This window comes from Lynx canadensis, chromosome B4 (assembly GCF_007474595.2).
Source record: "Lynx canadensis isolate LIC74 chromosome B4, mLynCan4.pri.v2, whole genome shotgun sequence".
NCBI classification, from domain to species: Eukaryota; Metazoa; Chordata; class Mammalia; order Carnivora; family Felidae; genus Lynx; species Lynx canadensis.
In genome coordinates this window covers 134,202,782-134,222,136 of record NC_044309.1, presented here as the reverse complement: position 1 = coordinate 134,222,136, position 19,355 = coordinate 134,202,782, and the positions used below count along the sequence as shown (strand labels likewise).

The following is a 19,355-nucleotide window of genomic DNA, read 5'->3' as shown; positions in this document are numbered from 1 at the left end:
GCATTAATCTTTATCTTCTATTTTATATAGGAAATGACATGTATCTTAAAATGCTACTGATGTAAGGTAAACCATTAGTTTATATACCACTAAGAGTAAAAGAGCTATTATTAAGCTATAACACAGCACTGATGGTAAAATGTCTCCCAATTTCGGAGCTGTTAAAATGTAAAAAAAAAAAAAAAAACTTGTCTTAAAAAAAATGATATTTAGGAGCACCTGGGAGTTCCTAATGATATTAGGAGTTCAGTCAGTTAGGCGTCCAACTTCGGCTCAGGTCATGATCTCAAAGCTGACAGCTCAGAGCCTGGAGCCTGCTTCAGATTCTATGTGTGTGTGTGTCTCTCTCTGCCCCTTCCCCATTCATGCTCTCTCTCTCTCGCTCTCTCTCTCAAAGGTAAAAAACATTAAAAAATAAATAATTAAAAAAAAAAGAAAAATGGTATTTAACTGCTAAGCAAAAACAACAATTCTTGGCTTAAAGTGCATGTTCCTTATTGTGTTGAGAAAGAAAATACTCCAAACCTATTTTTCATCATAAACAAAATTAATTATGAACATCTGTCTTTAAAAAGATCCTAATTGGGGCGCCTGGGTGGCGCAGTCGGTTAAGCGTCCGACTTCAGCCAGGTCACGATCTCGCGGTCTGTGAGTTCGAGCCCCGCGTCGGGCTCTGGGCTGATGGCTCAGAGCCTGAAGCCTGTTTCCGATTCTGTGTCTCCCTCTCTCTCTGCCCCTCCCCTGTTCATGCTCTGTCTTTCTCTGTCCCAAAAATAAATAAACATTGAAAAAAAAATTTAAAAAAAAATAAAATAAAATAAAAAGATCCTAATTATTTACCGTGACCCATCAGGACTAGCATGATTTTTCCTGTTCAATCTCTAGACTCATCTTAGGCTATCACTTCTTGGCCTTTTGGCTAAGATCAAGTGTAAATTCATCTTGGGCCACATCACATTCTACCCACCATCCATCCCATTGGCCTCCATCTGCTCCTAGAACACATCAGGCATCTCTCTTCCTCTAGCCTTTATTTGCTGTTCCCTCTGCCTGACATACTTTTCTGCCCACTCTTCATATCACTAGCTTACTTACTTAATTTACTTATTTTCAGCCTCATTGAGGTATAATTGATCACTGGCTGACTTTAAATCTTCAAGCATCAGCTCAAGTGTCAACCCTTCAGAGAGGCCCTGCCTACCACTCAACCTGTAGCTGGCCTTCCTCACTACTATCTCATCTCCTCTTTGTTTCCTTTATAGCAAAAGTAGAATACTTTGCTTGGTCATTTGCTTGTTTATTACCTGCCTTCCCCAGGAGACCATGCAAAGGCAAGGAACTTGTCTGTTTACATACCATGATATTCCCAGTGCCTAACACAGTAACTAACACCTCATATTAGTGCTCAGTATGTATTTGACTAAATGAATGGATCAACATTGCAACAGAAGAGACACAAACATTGACAATATATTCCTAGGGATCTGAATTAAGGGAGAATAAGTTGATTACCAGCCAAAATCAGGGAGGAATAGCATTAGACTCTGACAAATATGCCAGAACAGAGATAAAAGGATATATGTTGATCTTATCTTTATTTAAAATTTTGGTATTTTGTTCACTATGCATTAACTTTCTTTTTTTTTTTTTTTGCATTAACTTTGATTTTTAAGAAAATATTGCAGGGGCACCTGGGTGGCTCAGTCAGTTGAGTATCCGACTTCAGCTCAGGCCATGATCTCATGGTTTGTGAGTTTGAGTCCCATATCAGGCTTGTTGCTTTCAGTGCAGAGCCCGCTTCGGATCCTCTCTCTCCCTCTCTCTCTGCCCCTCCTCTGCTCATGCTCTCTCTCTCAAAAAAAAAAATATATATATACATTTAAAAAAAAAAAAAATATATATATATATATATATATACACATACATACAGGGCACCTGGGTGGCTCAGTCAAGGTTAAGCATCCAACTTTGGCTCAGGTCATGATCTCGCCATTCGTGAGTTCTAGCCCCACTTTGGACTCTGTGCTGACAGCGAGGAGCCTGCAGCCTGCACTGAGTTCTGTGTCTCTCTATGTGTCTGCCTGTCTCCCACTCAATGCTGTCTCTGTCTCTTCTCTCAAAAACGAATAAACATTAAAAAAATTTTAATTATATATATATATTTAAAAAAAATTTTTTTAATGTTTATTTATTATTGAGACACAGAGAAAGACAGAGCATGAGCAGAGGAGGGGCAGAGAGAGAACAAGACACAGAATCCGAAGCAGGCTCCAGGCTCCGAGTTGTCAGCACAGAGCCTGATGTGGGGCTCAAACTCACAAACCGAGAGATCATGACCTGAGCCAAAGTCGGACACTCAACCGACTGAGCCACTCAGGCAACCCTATATATATATATATATATTTTTTTTTAATACATAAATATATACAAAATTGAGCCTGGGTGGCTCAGTCGGTTGAGCATCCAACTCCTGATTTCAGCTCAGGTCATGATCCCAGGGTCATGGGATTAAGCCACACATTGGGCTCTGCACTGAGCACAGAGCCTGCTTAAGATTTTCTCTTTTTCTGCCCCTCTCCCCTGCTCATGGGTTCACACTCTCTCAGATTTAAAATACACACACACAGGGGCGCCTGGGTGGCTCGGTCGGTTAAGCGTCCGACTTCGGCTCAGGTCATGATCTCACGGTCCGTGACTTCGAGCCCCGCGTCGGGCTCTGTGCTGACAGCTCAGAGCCTGGAACCTGCTTCGGATTCTGTGTCTCCCTCTCTCTCTGCCCCTCCCCTGTTCATGCTCTGTCTGTCTCTGTCTCAAAAATAAATAAACGTTAAAAAAATTAAAAAAAATAAAATAAGATAAAATAAAATACACACACACATAAAAAATTAAAAATTTAAAAAAAAATTTTTTAAATTAAAAATTTAAAAATTAAAAAAATAATAAATAAATAAAAATAAATAAAATACACACACACACACACACACACACACACACACACACACACTGCATTAAAACACTATCCTGATTGCTGAGGTTTTTAGCACCCCCTTATTTTACACCTAAGGCAAATATCTCACTCATCTCACCCTAGTTCCAACCTTGCTGGCTGCTGTAGTAAAATAACACACTGATAATTCAAAGTTGCCAAGAGAAGAACAGTCTCCACATATGAGTGGAGGCCAGGGCCCCTAAGTCAAGATTCCTATCTCTCCACCTAGGGAAGTGTTGTCTAATCTCTGTCCCTGCCACCATTATGCTGCCTTAGTGCACTGTGAGGACACAGACCTTGTGTCCTGCTGAGCCTGGGATCAAATGTTCTAACCAGATGTCACCATGGACTTCAGGATGGCAGCAAAAAAATGAACACAGAAAAGAACCCAATCAGAGATTTTCTGATTCAGAGACACAGAACTTGCTCTTCAAAGTTCACAGGCCTTGCATGGACCTTTCTAGAGGCATCCCAGGGAAATAAGGAGGAGCAGTTTACCCTGGCTTTTTAATACCCGCCTTTTCTATCCCCAACTGTCCATTTTCCACTTCTGACCAGGGCCCCTCCTCTTTCCTGCAGAAGGAGTCCTACAGTCTAGTCAATCAATGATATCCCCACTATCAGATGAGGGCAAGTAGCTCTGCCAAGCACTGTGCTGAGCACTGCAGCGATACAGCCAGACTCAGGTCCTGCCCTAAAGAAGCTCCCAGTAGATCAACCACAATATAGTGAAGCCATGACACAGGGCACATTCTGCCTAAAGGAGCCAAGAAGACAAAGGAACCCTATAGGCCTTGAAGGATCAACAGACAAAGGAGAGGGGAAAGGCTTTAAAGGCAAAGGAGAAGTGTAGATGCACAGGCACAAAGACAGAATGTCCTAGCATATGCAGGGCCAGGGAGAAATTACATATGGCTGGAGCACTGGATTGTGGGGTGGAAGAGATAGGTTAATAAGGCTAAAGGGATAAGGAGGATCCAGAGAAAGAGGACTCTAGGTACCAAGCTAAGAAGCTTGAGTTTTATCACTAAAACACCTGAGATAGCTTACTTTCTGTTGCTGCATATATTCTCCATTATCAGCCAGCCGAGATGTTAAGGGGGAGGTGTGTATATAAATATTCACGACTGAAATAAAACCTACAGTTGAACCTTGAACAACGTGGGTTTGAACTGCACGGGTCCACTTACATGCAGATTTTTTTCGATAAATACAGTACAGTACTCCAAATATTTTCTCCTCTTTAGGAATTTTTTTCCAAAGGAGATAGAAGTTTATTAAATATACCACAAGGGAGAGCAAAGGAGAGGCTGTCTGCCACCTCCTTATGAATTTCTTAATAACATTTTCCTTTCTCTAGCTTATTTTATTTTAAGAATACAGAATATAATACATATAACATACAAAATATGTGTTAATCGACTGGTTATGTTATTGGTAAGGGTTCTGGTCAACAGACTATTAATAGTTAAATTTGGGGGGGAGTCAAAAGTTCTATGTGAATTTTCAACTGCAGGGGAAATCAGGGCCCCTAGCCCCCATGTTGTTCAAGGGTCAACTGTACTTTGAGTACTCTAACAGCATATTGTTTGAGCCAGTAAGAAAACACCTTAGAAATCTTAGATAGGAGTGATACAAGGCCCAGGAGCCATACCAGTTCCCTTGTTATTGAACCTAGAGACCAGAAATCACAAGACAAGCACCTTTTTGAGCACCAAAGGCAGTGAGGTCTTTCCTGGTGGCCCCTCAACACCCTCCGTACTTTCCGCCAGTGAAGACTCATTCATGATTACAGACACAAAGAGATCGTACTTCAGCAGCTGCCTCAGCCAACCTAGAAAACAAAAGGGTTGGGAGGTGAGGTGAGAGAAGTATAGGCACCAGAGTATGCCTAAGGTAGCCCCTCAGACACCCTCTAGAAATTTCATCATGTCACCACAGACATTCCTAAGTATTTTGTTATTTTTAATGCTATTATAAATGGGATTGTTTTAATTTATTTTTCAGATAATTCACTGTTAGTGTATAGAAAAACAACTGATTTTATATCCTGCAACTTTACTAAATTCATTTGTTAGGTTTAACAGTTTTTTGGTGAAGTTTTTAGGGTTTTCTATATATAAGATGATAGCATTTGCAGAGACCATTTTACTTCTTCCTTCCTAATTTTAATGTCTTTTATTTCTTTTTCTTGCCTCATTGTTATGGCAAGGACCTCTAACATTATATTAAATAGAATCCCATGCTCTTGTATGCAACCTCTGGGACAACACTTATCACACTAATCTTTAATTCTCCACATCCTTCTTCCACACTAGACTATGAGCTCCCTCAGAATAGAGCTTGGGTTTGATCATCTTTATGACCCCAGAGCCTGACACAGGGCCTGGCCCAAAATGAACACTCACTATGTATGGCCAGACTGTTTATAACAGAGCTCTTGGCCCAAACTGTGAAAAGAAACTGTTGTCACCCATAGACAATGCTTTTCCCTGTAGCTCCTGCTTTGGAATAGGCCCTCACCCAGTTACCAATCATAGTACCTCTGTTCAAAATGTGAAAGCTCCTGGGGCACCTGGGTGGCTCAGTTAGGCATCTAACTCTTGATCTCAGCTCAGGTCTTGATCTCAGGTTGTGAGTTTAAGCCCCATGTTGGGCTCCATGCTGGGTGTGGAGCTTACTGTAAAAAAATGTGAGGGGCACCTGGGTGGCTTGGTTGGTTAAGCATCCGAATCTTGATTTCAGCTCAGGTCATAATTTCACAGTGTATAGGTTCGAGCCCCACATTGGGCTCTGTGCTGACAGCGCAGAGCCTATTTGGTATTCTCTCTCTCCCTCTCTCTCTGCCCCTGCCCTGACTGTTCTCTCAGTCTCTCTCTCTCTCAAAATAAATGAAATAAATTTTTTCAAAAATGTTAGTCAGAAGCATTTCAAGGGTCTTGTGTACCTACATAAGGAAACAGCAGAAGAAGAGGCTGAAAGGGTACACAGGGGCTCCTAAGGAGCCTCAAATAACAAGTAGGAAACCTGCACATCACCTGGAGGCCAGAGGGAGCCATAGATGATTTTTCAAATAGGAAACAGGAAACGCAAGCTATGCAGTGTGAAGATTAACTTGGCAGCAAAAACAGGATACACCAGAGCAGGCAGTAAAAACCAGAGGCAGAAAAATTGTTGTCCCACTTTCTTCTTCTCCTTGCAAAAGCAAGGTTCTTTTTTTATTTTTAATTTTTTAAAAGAGAGAGTATGCACAAGTGGGGGAGGGGCAGAGAGAAATGGAGACAGAGAATCCCAAGCAGGCTCCATGTTGTCAGTGAAGAGTCACTGAAGACTCAGCACTCGTACCCATGAACCATGAGATCATGACCTTAGCTGAAATCAAGAGTCGAATGCTTAACATCCTGAGTCACCCAGGTGCCCCCAAAGGCAAGGGTCTTAGATAGGCATCTATCATAGTCTGTGCATCTTTTCTTTTTCAAGATTTTTTTTGAGAGAGAGAGAGAGAGAGAGAAAATGCATGCGTGCACACGAGTGAGGGGTAAAGGGACAGAGGGAGAGAGAGAGAAAATCTTGAGCAGTCTCCATACTCAGCACGGAGCCCAATACAGGGTTCAATCCCACTGAGACCCTGAGATTATGACCTGAGCCAAAATCAAGAGCTGGACCCTCAACCGACTGAGTCACCCAGGCACCCCCAGCCTTTCCGTCTTCTCTCCTAAACCCATGGCTTCTACCCTTTTCAAACTTCCCTACCACTAGAGAGCTTTTCAAAGCTTTTCAAAGAGGCAAACTTCCCTACCACTAGAGAGCCAATATCTCAGGTCCTCAGGCAAAACATCAAAAGCATTCTCTCTTTTCTCTCCAGTCCTATATCTTACCCAAACAGTTGATCTGTAGCTCCTTTGTCTGGGCGCCATCCAGGGTGGAAAGGAAGAGAGGACACAGCTTCTCCCGGAAATGGCCTGAAAGCATCTCAGCAGCCACTGGTGAAGAGTACAGCTTCCCATAGAGGTAACAGACAGAAGCTCGCACCCCCTCATTGGGGTATACTAAACCCCTCAACAGATGTTCCATCAGATTACCTGTCCAGAAAACAACCAAGGGGCCAGGGAAACCTCACAATGTCAGCTGCTATATGAAACTCCAAACTATTGTTCCCCGTAGGGTAGTAATAGTGGTAATCCTTTATAATCTCCCATAACAAACAATTTCTGGACCCTTAATCAAAAGAGAAAACCAAGGTTTAGAGAAGTGATTAACCCTGGAGTAAATCCTCTATGAGATATTTGTTTGCATTTTATTGATAGAAAAAAGCACTCTGTATTCCAGAATTAATTCCTCCTTCCATCCAAAGGAAGGTCCATAAGTAGATACTTAATTTGTGTTAACATAACTTAATTAAGTAGATACTTAATTTGTGAAATAACTCAAGACCAGGGTCAAGAATTTTTTCAACTTGGCCAACATAAGAGTACATTTTGCAGATGGGAAACTGAAAGCCTAGAATAGGAAAGTAACAACTTCCCAGGTGTGTATAGGGAGTGGACCACCCAGATGGTGATATAAAGTGTGATCAAAGCTGGTAAAAGGGTAGTAGCATCTCTTCCCCAGAGGTTACTCACTGTGCTCCATTACAAGCTTGTCTGCCAGGGGAGGGATAGCATCCACCAACTTGCCGAGAAGGGTCAGGGTAGCCAGGCTGCCTCGCATGGAGGGCATGTTACACAGCTATAGAAAATGAACACGCTCCGCTGTATGAATTAGGATCAGGACAGATCTCCCAACAAAATTTATCTTGCCCTATTTACACAAAGCCTGTATTGTATGTGTCTCTCACCACAACCAGTAATCAGCTTCTTTAACTAAGTATCTATCTCCCCTATTGGACTGGGAAGACCTTGAGGAAAGGGACTGAGTCAGATTCCTCTCAGAGTACTCAGTACCTAGCTCAGTACATGACTGTTAAACTGGATTAACATTAGCATATTTTGTCTTCTATAGAGCCAGAAACTGGGAGAGTGAAAGTTGGGAACATCATAAAGACAGAATTCTGGCTTAGTGTCAAAAAAAAAAACGTATTACTATTATTATCATTACCATGGCCATTACTGAGCCTTCTATTCATCAGACCCTATGCTTGATGGCTTACAAGTAGAGTCAATAGTATATATTTCACCATTTCTACTGACCAGCTATAGCACTTTAAGTAAGACTCTTAACTCCTCTGGTAGGAAATAATAATAGTATCAATTTCATAGGGTTGTTAGGAGGACTCAATGAGATACTGCACATAAATCACCTAACACAGTGCCCAGCATATAGAAAGTGCTCAAAAGGGTTAAGTGGAATCATCTTAATAAGTATTGACATATATGATGATAAATGCAATCTGATATATTAATCATATGCAGAGTAATTATAATGATATGACAATTTAGTATAATTCATAATTAAATGTTCTTGGTGTTAAGATGAACATTTGTCTTCCTTTTTTTTTTAATGTTTATTTATTCATTTATTTAGAGACAGACAGAGACAGAGACAGAGACAGAGAGCACTAGCAGGAGAGGGGCAGAGAGAGAGGGAGACAGATTCCCAAGCAGGCTCCACGCTGTCAGCACAGAGCCTGATGGGGGGCTCAACCTGAGATCATGACCTGAGCTGAAATCAAGAGTCTCTTGATTAACTGAATCAAGTTAATCAAGTAACTTGATTAACTGACTGAGCCACCCAGGTGCTCCCATTTGTCTTCCTTTTGCAAAAAAATAAAATAAAAAGTGATTCTGATATTATTCCTAAGTCTTAAACACAATGCAAAAGCTGCTTATTGAATGGTATCTGTGACTATCTGTGAAGAAGGCAGGTTAAATATATCCACTCAGTGCTTGCCTTAGATGCTGACAAAAACAAATGACTTCAGTATAAAATATTGTATACAATTCAAACCAAAGAAAAACACTAAGCCAAGACATAGTAAATATATTTCCTTGCTAAGTTGGTCAAGGAAATCTGTATTGTACTTAGGGGGATATAGAGAATAGCCATGGGATGATTATGTCAGAAAGATGAGACTTCACCACACAGAGGGAGGGGAAAGGGGGAGGAGGGAAGATACAAACAGTATTGGGGCAGGATCAGAAGACCCAGGCAGGCCCTAGCTCTGGCTCTGCCACTGACTCAGTGACCTCAGGCAGGTCCCTGTCCCTCTCTGTATTTCAATCTCCTCACCGATCCAGAAAGGCGTGGGCCCAGCTCTGATATCTGAGGATTCTGAGGGGTACTCAAGAACCCACAGCTATTTACTGACCTCTTTGTGGCACTCATCCAGCAGGCAATGAACGGTCTGCTCTAACTTCAGCTGAGTTGTAAGCTGGATAAGGACTGAGCAGACACAGTAGTGTTACTAACCACAAGACAACCTCTGGCCCACACCTCACCTTTCATAGCCCTTCTACTCAAAGTCATTTGCTTGCATTACCAGTATAGTCTTTTCTATCTCCCCAATTAAACTAAGTGTACATATCCAAATCAAAGGATTTCTGGCTTCTTCGTTGTTTTACATCAGTAGTTCACAATCTGGCTGCACATCAGAATCACCCAGGAAGTTAAAAAAAAATACTAATGCCCAACTCCCACTCTAGATCAATTAAATCATAATCTCTAAAGAAAGAGCCTAAGCATCTGGATGTTTTTTAAGTTACCCATGTCAGTCTATTGTGAAGCTAAGGTTGAAAACTATTATTTTATATTATCTCTACATTATTCCTGCCTCACAATTGCTCCTTCATATACTAGAAAATAGAATTATGGGTGAGTTCCTGTGCCAATAATTGCCTTAATTGCCTCTATTACCTCTCAACCCCAAACTCATCCTTGTATACAATCGTTTGTGATGCTTCTGCTGGTATGTTTGAGGAGCAGTGAAAAAGAGACTGGCTCTGCACGTCTGGGAAAAGCTACAAAACTATACTCAGCTGCTGCTGCAGGAAGACTCTGGCACTTACAAGGTAAAGAAGCATTCTGGGATAACAGTCACAGAAACAGGAAGAAGGCAGGCAACAAAGAGGAAACAGCGAGGAAGGAGCAAGTCCTTCTTCCCTCTCTGGCTCTGCAGTCTCTATCTAGTGCCTACCACCTCAGTTAAGTTCTTGGGGTCTGATGAAGGTTTACAAGTTATGCTAGCACCAACCAGCAATGGACAGCCTTAGGATTATAGCCCGACTCAAGAGTGGCATAATGATGACGGGAAATCTCCCCATTCCTGCCAGTGGTCAGAACTTCAAGTTGTACATTTGTTTTTCCACATTCTAGACTGAGAGATGGTCAGAGGTATACACAAATCATGCTAACTTATGATCTGTCACAGCTGCTAAGCGTGTGGTTGGTCATGGACCCAGCAGCAGCCAAGCAGCATCCTCTCCTTAGAGAAAACTTATGTTTTAATAATTCCAACCTCATTTCGTTTCCTCAGCCCTGAGGGTAGAAGCTGCTTTCTGAAATTCCTACGTCTGTGAAAACCCAGTGTTTTCTTTTGCCTTCAGTTAAATAGTCAATAATTCTTCATATTAAAGTTTTTTCCTGTTCAAATAACTTATGTGGTTTCTGTTGCCTGACTACACCCTCACTGATACAATTCTTACTCTTTCTGCAAGAGTCCTCCTATCCCAGTGCTCTTGTGTTCTTTCTCCTTGAGCCTTTTAAAGTTTATTTATTTTAGTAATCTCTACACCCAACACAGGGCTCAAACTCACCACCCCAACATCAAGAGTCACATGCTCTTCTGGGCCAGCCAGGTGCCCCACTCCTTCAGTGCTTTATAGGTAAACAGACACACTTCCGCAGCCTTAACAATCACCTGTGTGCAGACAACTTCCAACTAACCAATGTGAAAGTAATGAAAACAGTTTGTGCTGCCTTTGTAACAGTATTTATCAGCTCTCATTATTTACTATCCAATCCCTCCTCCAGATTGTAAACTCTTAAAGGGCAGGAACCATGTCTTATCCATCTACGTATCCCCAATGTCTGATACAGTACTTGGCACAGAGGAGGTGCCTGAGAAAAAAACGCAGAATCAATGACTGACAACTAATTGAGTTTTCTTGATCTGTCTCTAAAATGAAACATTTATTTCATCAAGGTCTCAAATAACCAGAGTTGCAATATACCCAGCTAATATACCCAGCTTCAAATGCTAGGTACACATAGTTTCACCTTACCTTCAATACAGAGGTCTATTACACTTCCATCTTCCACATTACATAACAGCCCTTGGAGTAGAGGGAGGAGAGAAGGGAATGGTTAGTAGTTAAAAGAGAAACTGACAAAGGCACATTGAAAATTCTAGACTAAAAGTAGCTTTAAGCAATGTCCCAGATGAATGCTATCCTCAACACCAAGTGTGGCACAGCATAAAAACTGAGTGCTTTGGAGTCTGTAACGGACCTCGGGTAAAATTCCTGTCCTGCCAGTTGTTTTGCTAGGACTTCCCTTAGCCTTGGGGATCATCCTTTCTCCCTTAAAGGACTGACTTGGCAGTTAAAAGCCTGAAAAGCCACTAGCAGAGAAAAAATATCCAATATGAGTTAGCTCCCCTCCTCCCTGAAAAGGGCTCTTTCCATAGGACATCATAACTATATTAAAAGAAGGGACCTTTTAATTCATCTCAGGCACAGGAGAGAGAAAGTATTTCAATCAGGGTCACACCCAGGTCAACAGACTCTAGTCTGGCTCTGATCCTCTTCAAAGACCAGAGTGGACTCTGAAAGATCACACATTTCCCATATTCATATTCACACTTTTACTAAACTTTTGGCTGTAGTAAAGCTAGTTACCATACGATGCATCATGTGTTTTAGAAAAGGGACCATTTCTTCATCATTACGACAAAACAATTTGCTAATAAGTTAAACTGTTACATCGTAAAAAGTCTAAATTATCTTTCCAAGACCATTTCTCCAAGACCCCAAAGTAAATATACATGCTATACATGCAAAATGCATACCAAATTTCCCTTTTAATCTCACCGAAAAGCATGCTTATGAAGTGGATACAGACTCTCTGATCCTGAGCCACAAGCTGCATGACCAGGGAGGCATGTCTCAAGAGAGCATCTCGGAAACAGGAGAGCACATGCTTCTTGCGCACCAACTTAGGGCAGATGAAGAAAATATTCAATAGCAACCAAGTCTCAGCCATTCTGAACCCAAACAACTATAATTTCTAAATACAATTACAAGATGATACTGGAAGGTTCATCTAAACTATGGTAAGGTCATAATCCCTGAAAGTAGTAACATTTACACACAGGAATCTATGTGTTTATACAGAGGATTATACATTAGCTAAGGTTCCTACTACCCTACATTTACAGAGCACTTTAGTGTTCACAAATCACTCTTTTGTCTAATAACTTAGTGAAGCAAGTAAAAATTATTGTCACCATTTTACAGATGAGAAAATTGAGGCCCAAAGACATTCCCAAGGACTCAAATCTATCTCCAAACAGGTCTTGTCTAAGGTCAGCGTCCTTTCTACTTAACAGTGCAGGAGACTGATGCTGGAGACCCTTCATGAGCCTCAAAGAGGCTGGTAGAGAAATGCATCCTTCCATTCAACTCGGACATAAATCTTCACACTCAATTCATCTCCCTGTACAGGGAACTGGGTAGTAGCTGTGCAAAGTGCTCAAGACAGTAGAAAAAGTTAGGTTAAAAAGGAGAGCATACACCGAGGATAGAGCAGGAACTTGGGTACAACTGACTATATTACACTTTTTCAATTGATGAGAGATGAAGCTAAAAAAAAAAGTGCACTCAATAAAAAGTGAAGTTGCATCTCTTATTGTCTCCAACCTGTTATTGCAAATCTCATGTTTTCCTTCAATTCCTCCTACATAATACATTAAGCTAGTAATCTAAATGAGTTACTCAAAAAATCTCAATGACTTTCTTTCACCCGTTGGATTAAATCCAAGCTCTTCAGCCTGGATTCAAACTCTTGGAACTTATCTTAACCTGGCTTTTCAATCTCACCTCCCTCAATTTCCTTTCAAACACTCTGATTACCTCCCCAAACTCATCCTTGCTAATGGGATAAGCCCTGCTGGTATAAGCACCCTCCCCCCAACTTCTCCTCTGGTCCAAAGCTCACCCATCTTCTCAAGCCTAATTCAAATGCATCCTCTTCTCAAAACCTTTTCCCAATTTCCCTCCTTATCCCAACAGCACTTGACCACAAATATGTCTGTCTACTAAATTCCCAGTTTTTAGCATTCTCGTTTTCTCCCCTACTGTCGTATTTATCTCTGTATCTCTGACTCACTGTCCAAGAATGGCAGCCTCAGAACTTCTGGCCTCAATGATAGCTCAAATGTTATCAGCTAGCCCAGAGGTTCTCAGAGTGTAGCCTGGGAACCCCTGAGGGTACCCAAAACTTTGAAAGGGTTCAAAGATCAAAATTATTTTGATACTAAAATGCAATTTGTCTCTTTCACTCTTACTCTCACAAGTATACAGTGGAGTTTTTCAAAGATTACATGACAGGTAATATACAACCAATTAAATGCTAAAATACTTGAGAATCCAGCTGACTTCTATTAAGCTAGACATTAAAGAGACTTGTTTAATAGATGTAAATAAAAATGTAAAACAAAGCTATTCCTTTCATTATCTTTTTTCTTTTAGAAAATATCATTTTTATTTAAATTACCTATGCCACAGAACTCCATGCTTAAAATGGTAGGCTTTATATCATGTATATTTTACAGCAATAAAACCAATTATGCTAATACGTAATGATTTACTACCATTTTTTAATTAATATTTAAGAATTGGTTTCCTTGTCTAACACAGTAAATATCAGTGGATATAACCCATATAAAAGCTTTTTGGGGTCCTCAACACTTTTTTAAAGTATAAAGGCATTCTGAGATTTAAAATTTTGAGAACCATTGATCCAGCCCCTCCTCCCAAGGCATGAATTCCCTTCCCATGAATGTGAGATAAAAGTGATCTCCCAAACTTTTCTTGGATGGCTCCCTGGACCAAAAACTCACTACAAAGGTGCATAGGCATTGAGGGAACTGGCAGCCCATTTTTCAGCCAGCTCTGCTATTAGAAAGGTTCCCCTTCACCCCACCCTGCCTGGCTGTAACTTCTTCCCGCCTCGCTGCCATCACAGAGACCTAGGCAGCCCCCTCCTCCACACTGACGCCCTAAGAAATCCGAAGGGAATGAGGGGCCCCTACTACGGGTGTACCTGGCCCGTGGGCCGAGCCAAGGCTAAGATCCTGGAGGAATGGCGGGGACAACAAGCGGCAGGGCAGCTGCTGAGACGGGAAGGGGAGGTGGGCCTGCGTGCCAGCGAGTCCTGGAGGGGAGGGGGCTCAGTGGGGACAGGGATAGGCCCAGCTGAGGCGCATGGCCAGGCGCAGGGGCTGGTTTGGAAAGGGGATAGTCCGCTCGGAGCAGGGCAGCCGGCGGGGTAAACTGAGGCTGAGGTAGTATAGCAAAGAAGGCCGCCCTGGCCTGGCGAGGGCGCAGGCCTGGTTAGGGGGTAGGTTTAACGAAGCGGGTGGGCCCGGTTTAGTTCCAGGTAAGGTGCGTCATGTTCAAGGGAGTTGGCCTGGCGAGGGGCGGCCCAGCTTGGTGAGGGAAATGCCGGGGGCCCAGTTCGCACCGATACGCAGGGCTCCGGCAGCAGCTCCAGCACGCACGCCAGACAGAGCCGCGGGGGCACGGGCAGCAGCCAGCACGGGTCATGCCGGGAATGGGCCCTCTCGTAGAGCAGCGCCGTCTCCTCGTCCCTCCCCGGCCCCCGCGGGCCCGCCGCCGCCGCCTCCCTCACAGCCATCTCTAGGCTTGGACACCGCAGCAGCACGGGGTCCCGCGCAGCTTGTGCGCAAGCGCACTTGAAAGAGACCCCGCCCCCGGACGCCAGAGGGCGAAGTGGGGGCTAACGCAGCTGCGCAAGCCCAGGGCGACGCCAAGGCGCCATCTCCGTCGAGGGACGGGCGCTGAGGGCATGTGGGGGACACGAGGACGGTCGGTATCTGACAGAGACCAAAGCGACTTGCTCTTTGAGCCCGTAGGAATGCGTCTTGACCACTCTGTGGATTGAAAAGCATTTATAAAGAAGCTGTCATTAGCCTTGAGGAAGGAAAGGAAATCATCTCTTCCTACTAGTAAAAAATGAAATAGGAGAGAGGGGGAAACGCCTGGGGGTGGCTCACTCGGTTAAATGATAGACTTTGGTTCAGGTCATGATCTCGCGGCTGGTGAGTTCGAGCCCTGCTTCGGTCTCTGTGCTGACAGCTCAGAGCCTGGAGCCTGCTTGGGATCCTGTGTCTCCCTCCTTCTCTGCCCCACCCCTGCTCGTGCTCGCTCTCTCTCTCTCGCTTTCTCTCAAAAATAAATGAACTTAAAAAAAATTTAAATAGGGGCCCTTGACTGGCTCAGTCGGTGGAGCATGCTACTCTTGATATAAGGGATGTGAGTTCGAGGCCCACCTTGGGTGTAGAGATTACTTAAAAATAAAATCTATTTTTTAAAAAATTAAATGATCTCAGGGGTCTAAAAGCTGTTAGTATTATTTTAAATTTATGTGACCCTTTTCTCTCGAAGAGCCTAAGATGGTTCCTCTAAGCTGTCCTCTCACAGGAGCGCCTGGGTGGCTCAGTCGGTTAAGCATCTGACTTGGTCTCAGGTCGTGATCTCGTGGTTCGTGGGTTCCAGCCCCGCATCTGGCTCTGTGCTGACAGCTCGGAGCCTGGAGCCTGCTTCAGATTCTGTGTCTTCCTCTCTCTCTCTCTCTCTCTGCTCCTCCCCTGCTCGTGCTCTGTCTCTGTCTCTCTCTCTCAAAAATAAATAAACATTTAAAAATATCCTCCCACAGACATCTGCACAGCACTTGAGACTTTGTGAGCGTGCAAAAAATACTGCAGAAGAAATTGTTTATCGTTATATTTACTAACAATAATAATCTATCAATCTACAAGGATTTATTTAGCACCAGAGTGTCCAGCAACTGGCTAATGGTGAAGGAGGTAAGTTCAGGAGGTGTTCTCTACATTCGGAAGAAGTGTGACTGAGTACAAAAAATTACTTCCATGTCAAAATAGTTTAGAAAATAGTGGCTTATTATTCGATGTAGTATTGCGAAGTAATGTTTGAGAAAAGTATGTGTTAACATGGAAAAGTTCTCATTAAAATACTGTGTACAAAAGATGCAGAATTATATATACGAGTAGGTAAAATAAATAAGCAAAAACCACTTATTCAACACATCTTAAATTATAGCAGTAATACACATTCAGTGAAGACAAAGGAAAGGTAATACTTTGGTATATTTTCTTTTAGTCTATACATATTTACAACAGTAACATGCAAAAGTTTGTAAACTGCTTCTCCCAGAGAAAAATGTTACTCATCGTCCATGTCATTAAATATAATCCTGTATATTTTTTAAATGTTGACAAAATAATGTATTGTTTTTGGCAAAGTTTTGAGCCAGAATCCGTGCTAGAAGCTAGAGGATTCAAAAGTGAGCAAAGACCTTCTTGTCCTCAAGTTCAGTCAGGGAGACGGATGAGCAAATTATTACAACGGAGTATATACGTATTAGTTATCTATTGCTGCATAACAACTTACCCCGTGTGATGGTTTGAAACGGTGACCTTCAAAAATATATCTCCATGTCTGCTATGGACTGAATTGTGTCCCCCCAATTCAAACGTTGAAGCCCTAGCTCCTAATGTGACTATTTGGAGATAGGGCCTTTAAGAGGTAATTAAGGTTAAAAGAGGTCACGGGTTGGGGGCGGGGGGAGGGTTCTAATCCCATAGGGTTGGTGACCTTACCAGAAGAGGGAGAGGGGAGTCTGGCTGGCTCAGTCAGTAGAGCATGAGACTCTTGATCTCGGGGTTGTGAGTTCAAGCCCCACATTGGGTGTAGAGATTACTTAAAAATAAAAAAATCTTACAAATAAAAAAAAGAAAGAGGGAGAGAGAAAGATCTCTCACCTCTCTTTCTATATACACGCACCAAGGAGAGGCCATGTAAAGCCATAGTGAGAAGCCAACTATCTACAAGCCAGGAAGAAAACTCTTACCAGAAACTAAATCAGCCAGAACCTCGGTCTTGGACTTTTGGCCTCCAGAACTGTGAGAAAATAAATTTCTGTTGTTCAAGCCTTCCAGTCTGTAATATTTTTGTTATAGCAGCCAGGGCAGACTTATAAAACATCCTAATCCCCAGAATTTGTAAATGTTACGTTTTTTAGAAGAGGATCTTCGCAGTTGTGATGAAGTCAAGGATCTTGAGAGGAGATCATCCAGGAGTTTACAGTGGGCCCTAAATCCAATAATTAATTGTCTTGAGAAGAGACACACAGAGTAAAGGAAGAGGCAGCGATTGGAGTGACGGTGCTGACGGTGCCACAAGCCAACGAACACCTGCGACCACCAGAGGCTGGAAAGAACAAGGAACTGATTGCCCTCTAGAGCCGGAGGGCCTTCTGTCATCTTGATTTCAGACTTCGGGCCTCCTGAAGTTGTTTTAAGCCATCAGGCTTGTGGTCATTTGTTATGGTAGCCACAGAAAACGAATATGCCCCAAAGAAACATTATCTCATGGTCTCTGTGCATCAGGAATCCAGGCACAGCTTAGCTAAGTTACCCTGGCTGAAAGTCTCTCGTGAGGTTGTGGTTTTCTCAAGACTCACTAGGGCTGAAAGATCTGCATCCACGCTCACCCACGTGATTGGTGGCAAGATTCAGCTCCTCAAAGACTAAGTGAGCCCACGTTGGGCTCTACACTGAGTGTGGAGCCTGCTTGGGAATCTCTCTCTCTCTCTCTCTCTCTCTCTCTCTCTCTCTCTCTCAAGTAAAATTTAAACAAATAATTGGCTCCAAGATGTCCCATGGATAGGCCAGGCAAAGCAACAGGTAATTATGGTTGGCAGTGCTTGAGAAGTGAAGAGCTGGGGATGTTTTTTCCATGAAGTGTGTTCATGGGCAGCAGAGTCCCTGCGGGGCAGATGCCCAGTGATCAGCTCCCTTCCTTGTGACCTAAAGGACTTGAATAATAGTGTCCGGTGTAAGGGTAGGGCTAACCTGTAGCCTTAAGAAATAAGAGCTTTGTTTTAACACTATAGGTTAAGAGATAACAGCCTTCGCCTATCAATCCCCAAGGGATGGATTAGCGCTTGATTGGATTGGGGCTAGGGCCTGTTTGAACTGTTTCCACCCGGGAACTATTCCTTTGTTCTGTTCCCAGGTGATAATAAGATGATGTGGTAGGCTATAAAAACTCTGTACCCTGGCTGTTCGAGACCACACTCTGGTCAAGAGTGTCGGTCCCGATCAATCAGTTTGCCTTGCCTCTCATTGCAATAAACTTTGTTGTGACTGTCACTGGTGCCCGTAGCGTTCTGTTTCAGGAGTCGTGTGGATGCAACATCCGGTGCAGAGCACCACCCCACCCCACAAACAGTTGAGGCTCAGTTTGAGCATCCTTCCTCGATCAGAATTAACTTAGACTAGGGCAGGACAGAGTCACAATAGAAACCTCAGTAAACCCTACTGTGAGAAACTGAGAAGAGGAATGTGTTTAGGAGATGACATTGGGTTGACCCACAGTCCTCAAATCTTGAGTACCATAGAATAGAAGTGGCTTCTACCCCACCCACAAAGTATCCCAACCTCCAAAAGGGGACACTCAGACAACATATGCCAAAAATGTCGGAACCCCACAGGCCCAAATAACCAATTTTATTAGAGACTTTGAGGGTGAGCAGGCCACTCTCATGCCTTCTCTTGTGTGTTCTGAGAACTCTGGGCCTCCGGCCTACTTTCTAAAGCCATGCTGGAGCAGAAAACATCTCAAATGCTTCATAAAACCAAACTTTTGGGGGGCTGATGGATTATGTGGGGCTCCATTTAGGTTCTCAGGTTCCCCTTGACCCTGGAAGTGCTCTGCCTTGGGAAGAGCAGCCCCAGCATAGCAGTGACCTGGTGGCTGAAGGTCCCTCTCCAGAGAAGTATGGACTCCAGGGCTGCGCTCCCTCACATGTCGGTCACCCACTTTGGGAAGCAGGGTAGGATCAGGACCCCTCAGGCTCAGGTTGGGGACTGAGTGCTGAGGCTTGGCCAGGTGTGGAGACCAGGATACCTTGTTTAAAAGGGTCATGCTCCACCTTGCTGCAGCAGAGTGAAGACTATCTTTGAAGCTGGAGGTGTTTGTGGAACAGGAGGAAGGCTGCTGCCCAGCCCCTCCTCTCTCTGCAGACTCCAGCCTCCCTCTCCTCCCATGTGGAAGCAGCTGACATTTAAGTCCGGGGGACTTAGGAACCTCCCGGGATGTGCACT

At 43.2% G+C, this 19,355-nt stretch overlaps 1 protein-coding gene across 1 annotated transcript in view; it reads right to left on the bottom strand.

The window, feature by feature from the left end:
* MEI1 (meiotic double-stranded break formation protein 1) overlaps nt 1-14,842 on the bottom strand; it is a 75,046-nt gene extending 60,204 nt beyond the window's left edge. The window contains exons 1-7 of the mRNA XM_030320789.1: nt 14,669-14,842; nt 12,016-12,139; nt 11,209-11,259; nt 9,297-9,370; nt 7,612-7,717; nt 6,868-7,071; nt 4,693-4,823 (exon numbers count right to left, since the gene is read on the bottom strand). Of these exons, the coding sequence (XP_030176649.1) occupies nt 4,693-4,823; nt 6,868-7,071; nt 7,612-7,717; nt 9,297-9,370; nt 11,209-11,259; nt 12,016-12,139; nt 14,669-14,842 (864 nt within the window). The remainder of the gene's footprint in view (nt 1-4,692; nt 4,824-6,867; nt 7,072-7,611; nt 7,718-9,296; nt 9,371-11,208; nt 11,260-12,015; nt 12,140-14,668) is intronic.
* Between the last annotated feature and the right edge of the window lie 4,513 nt (nt 14,843-19,355).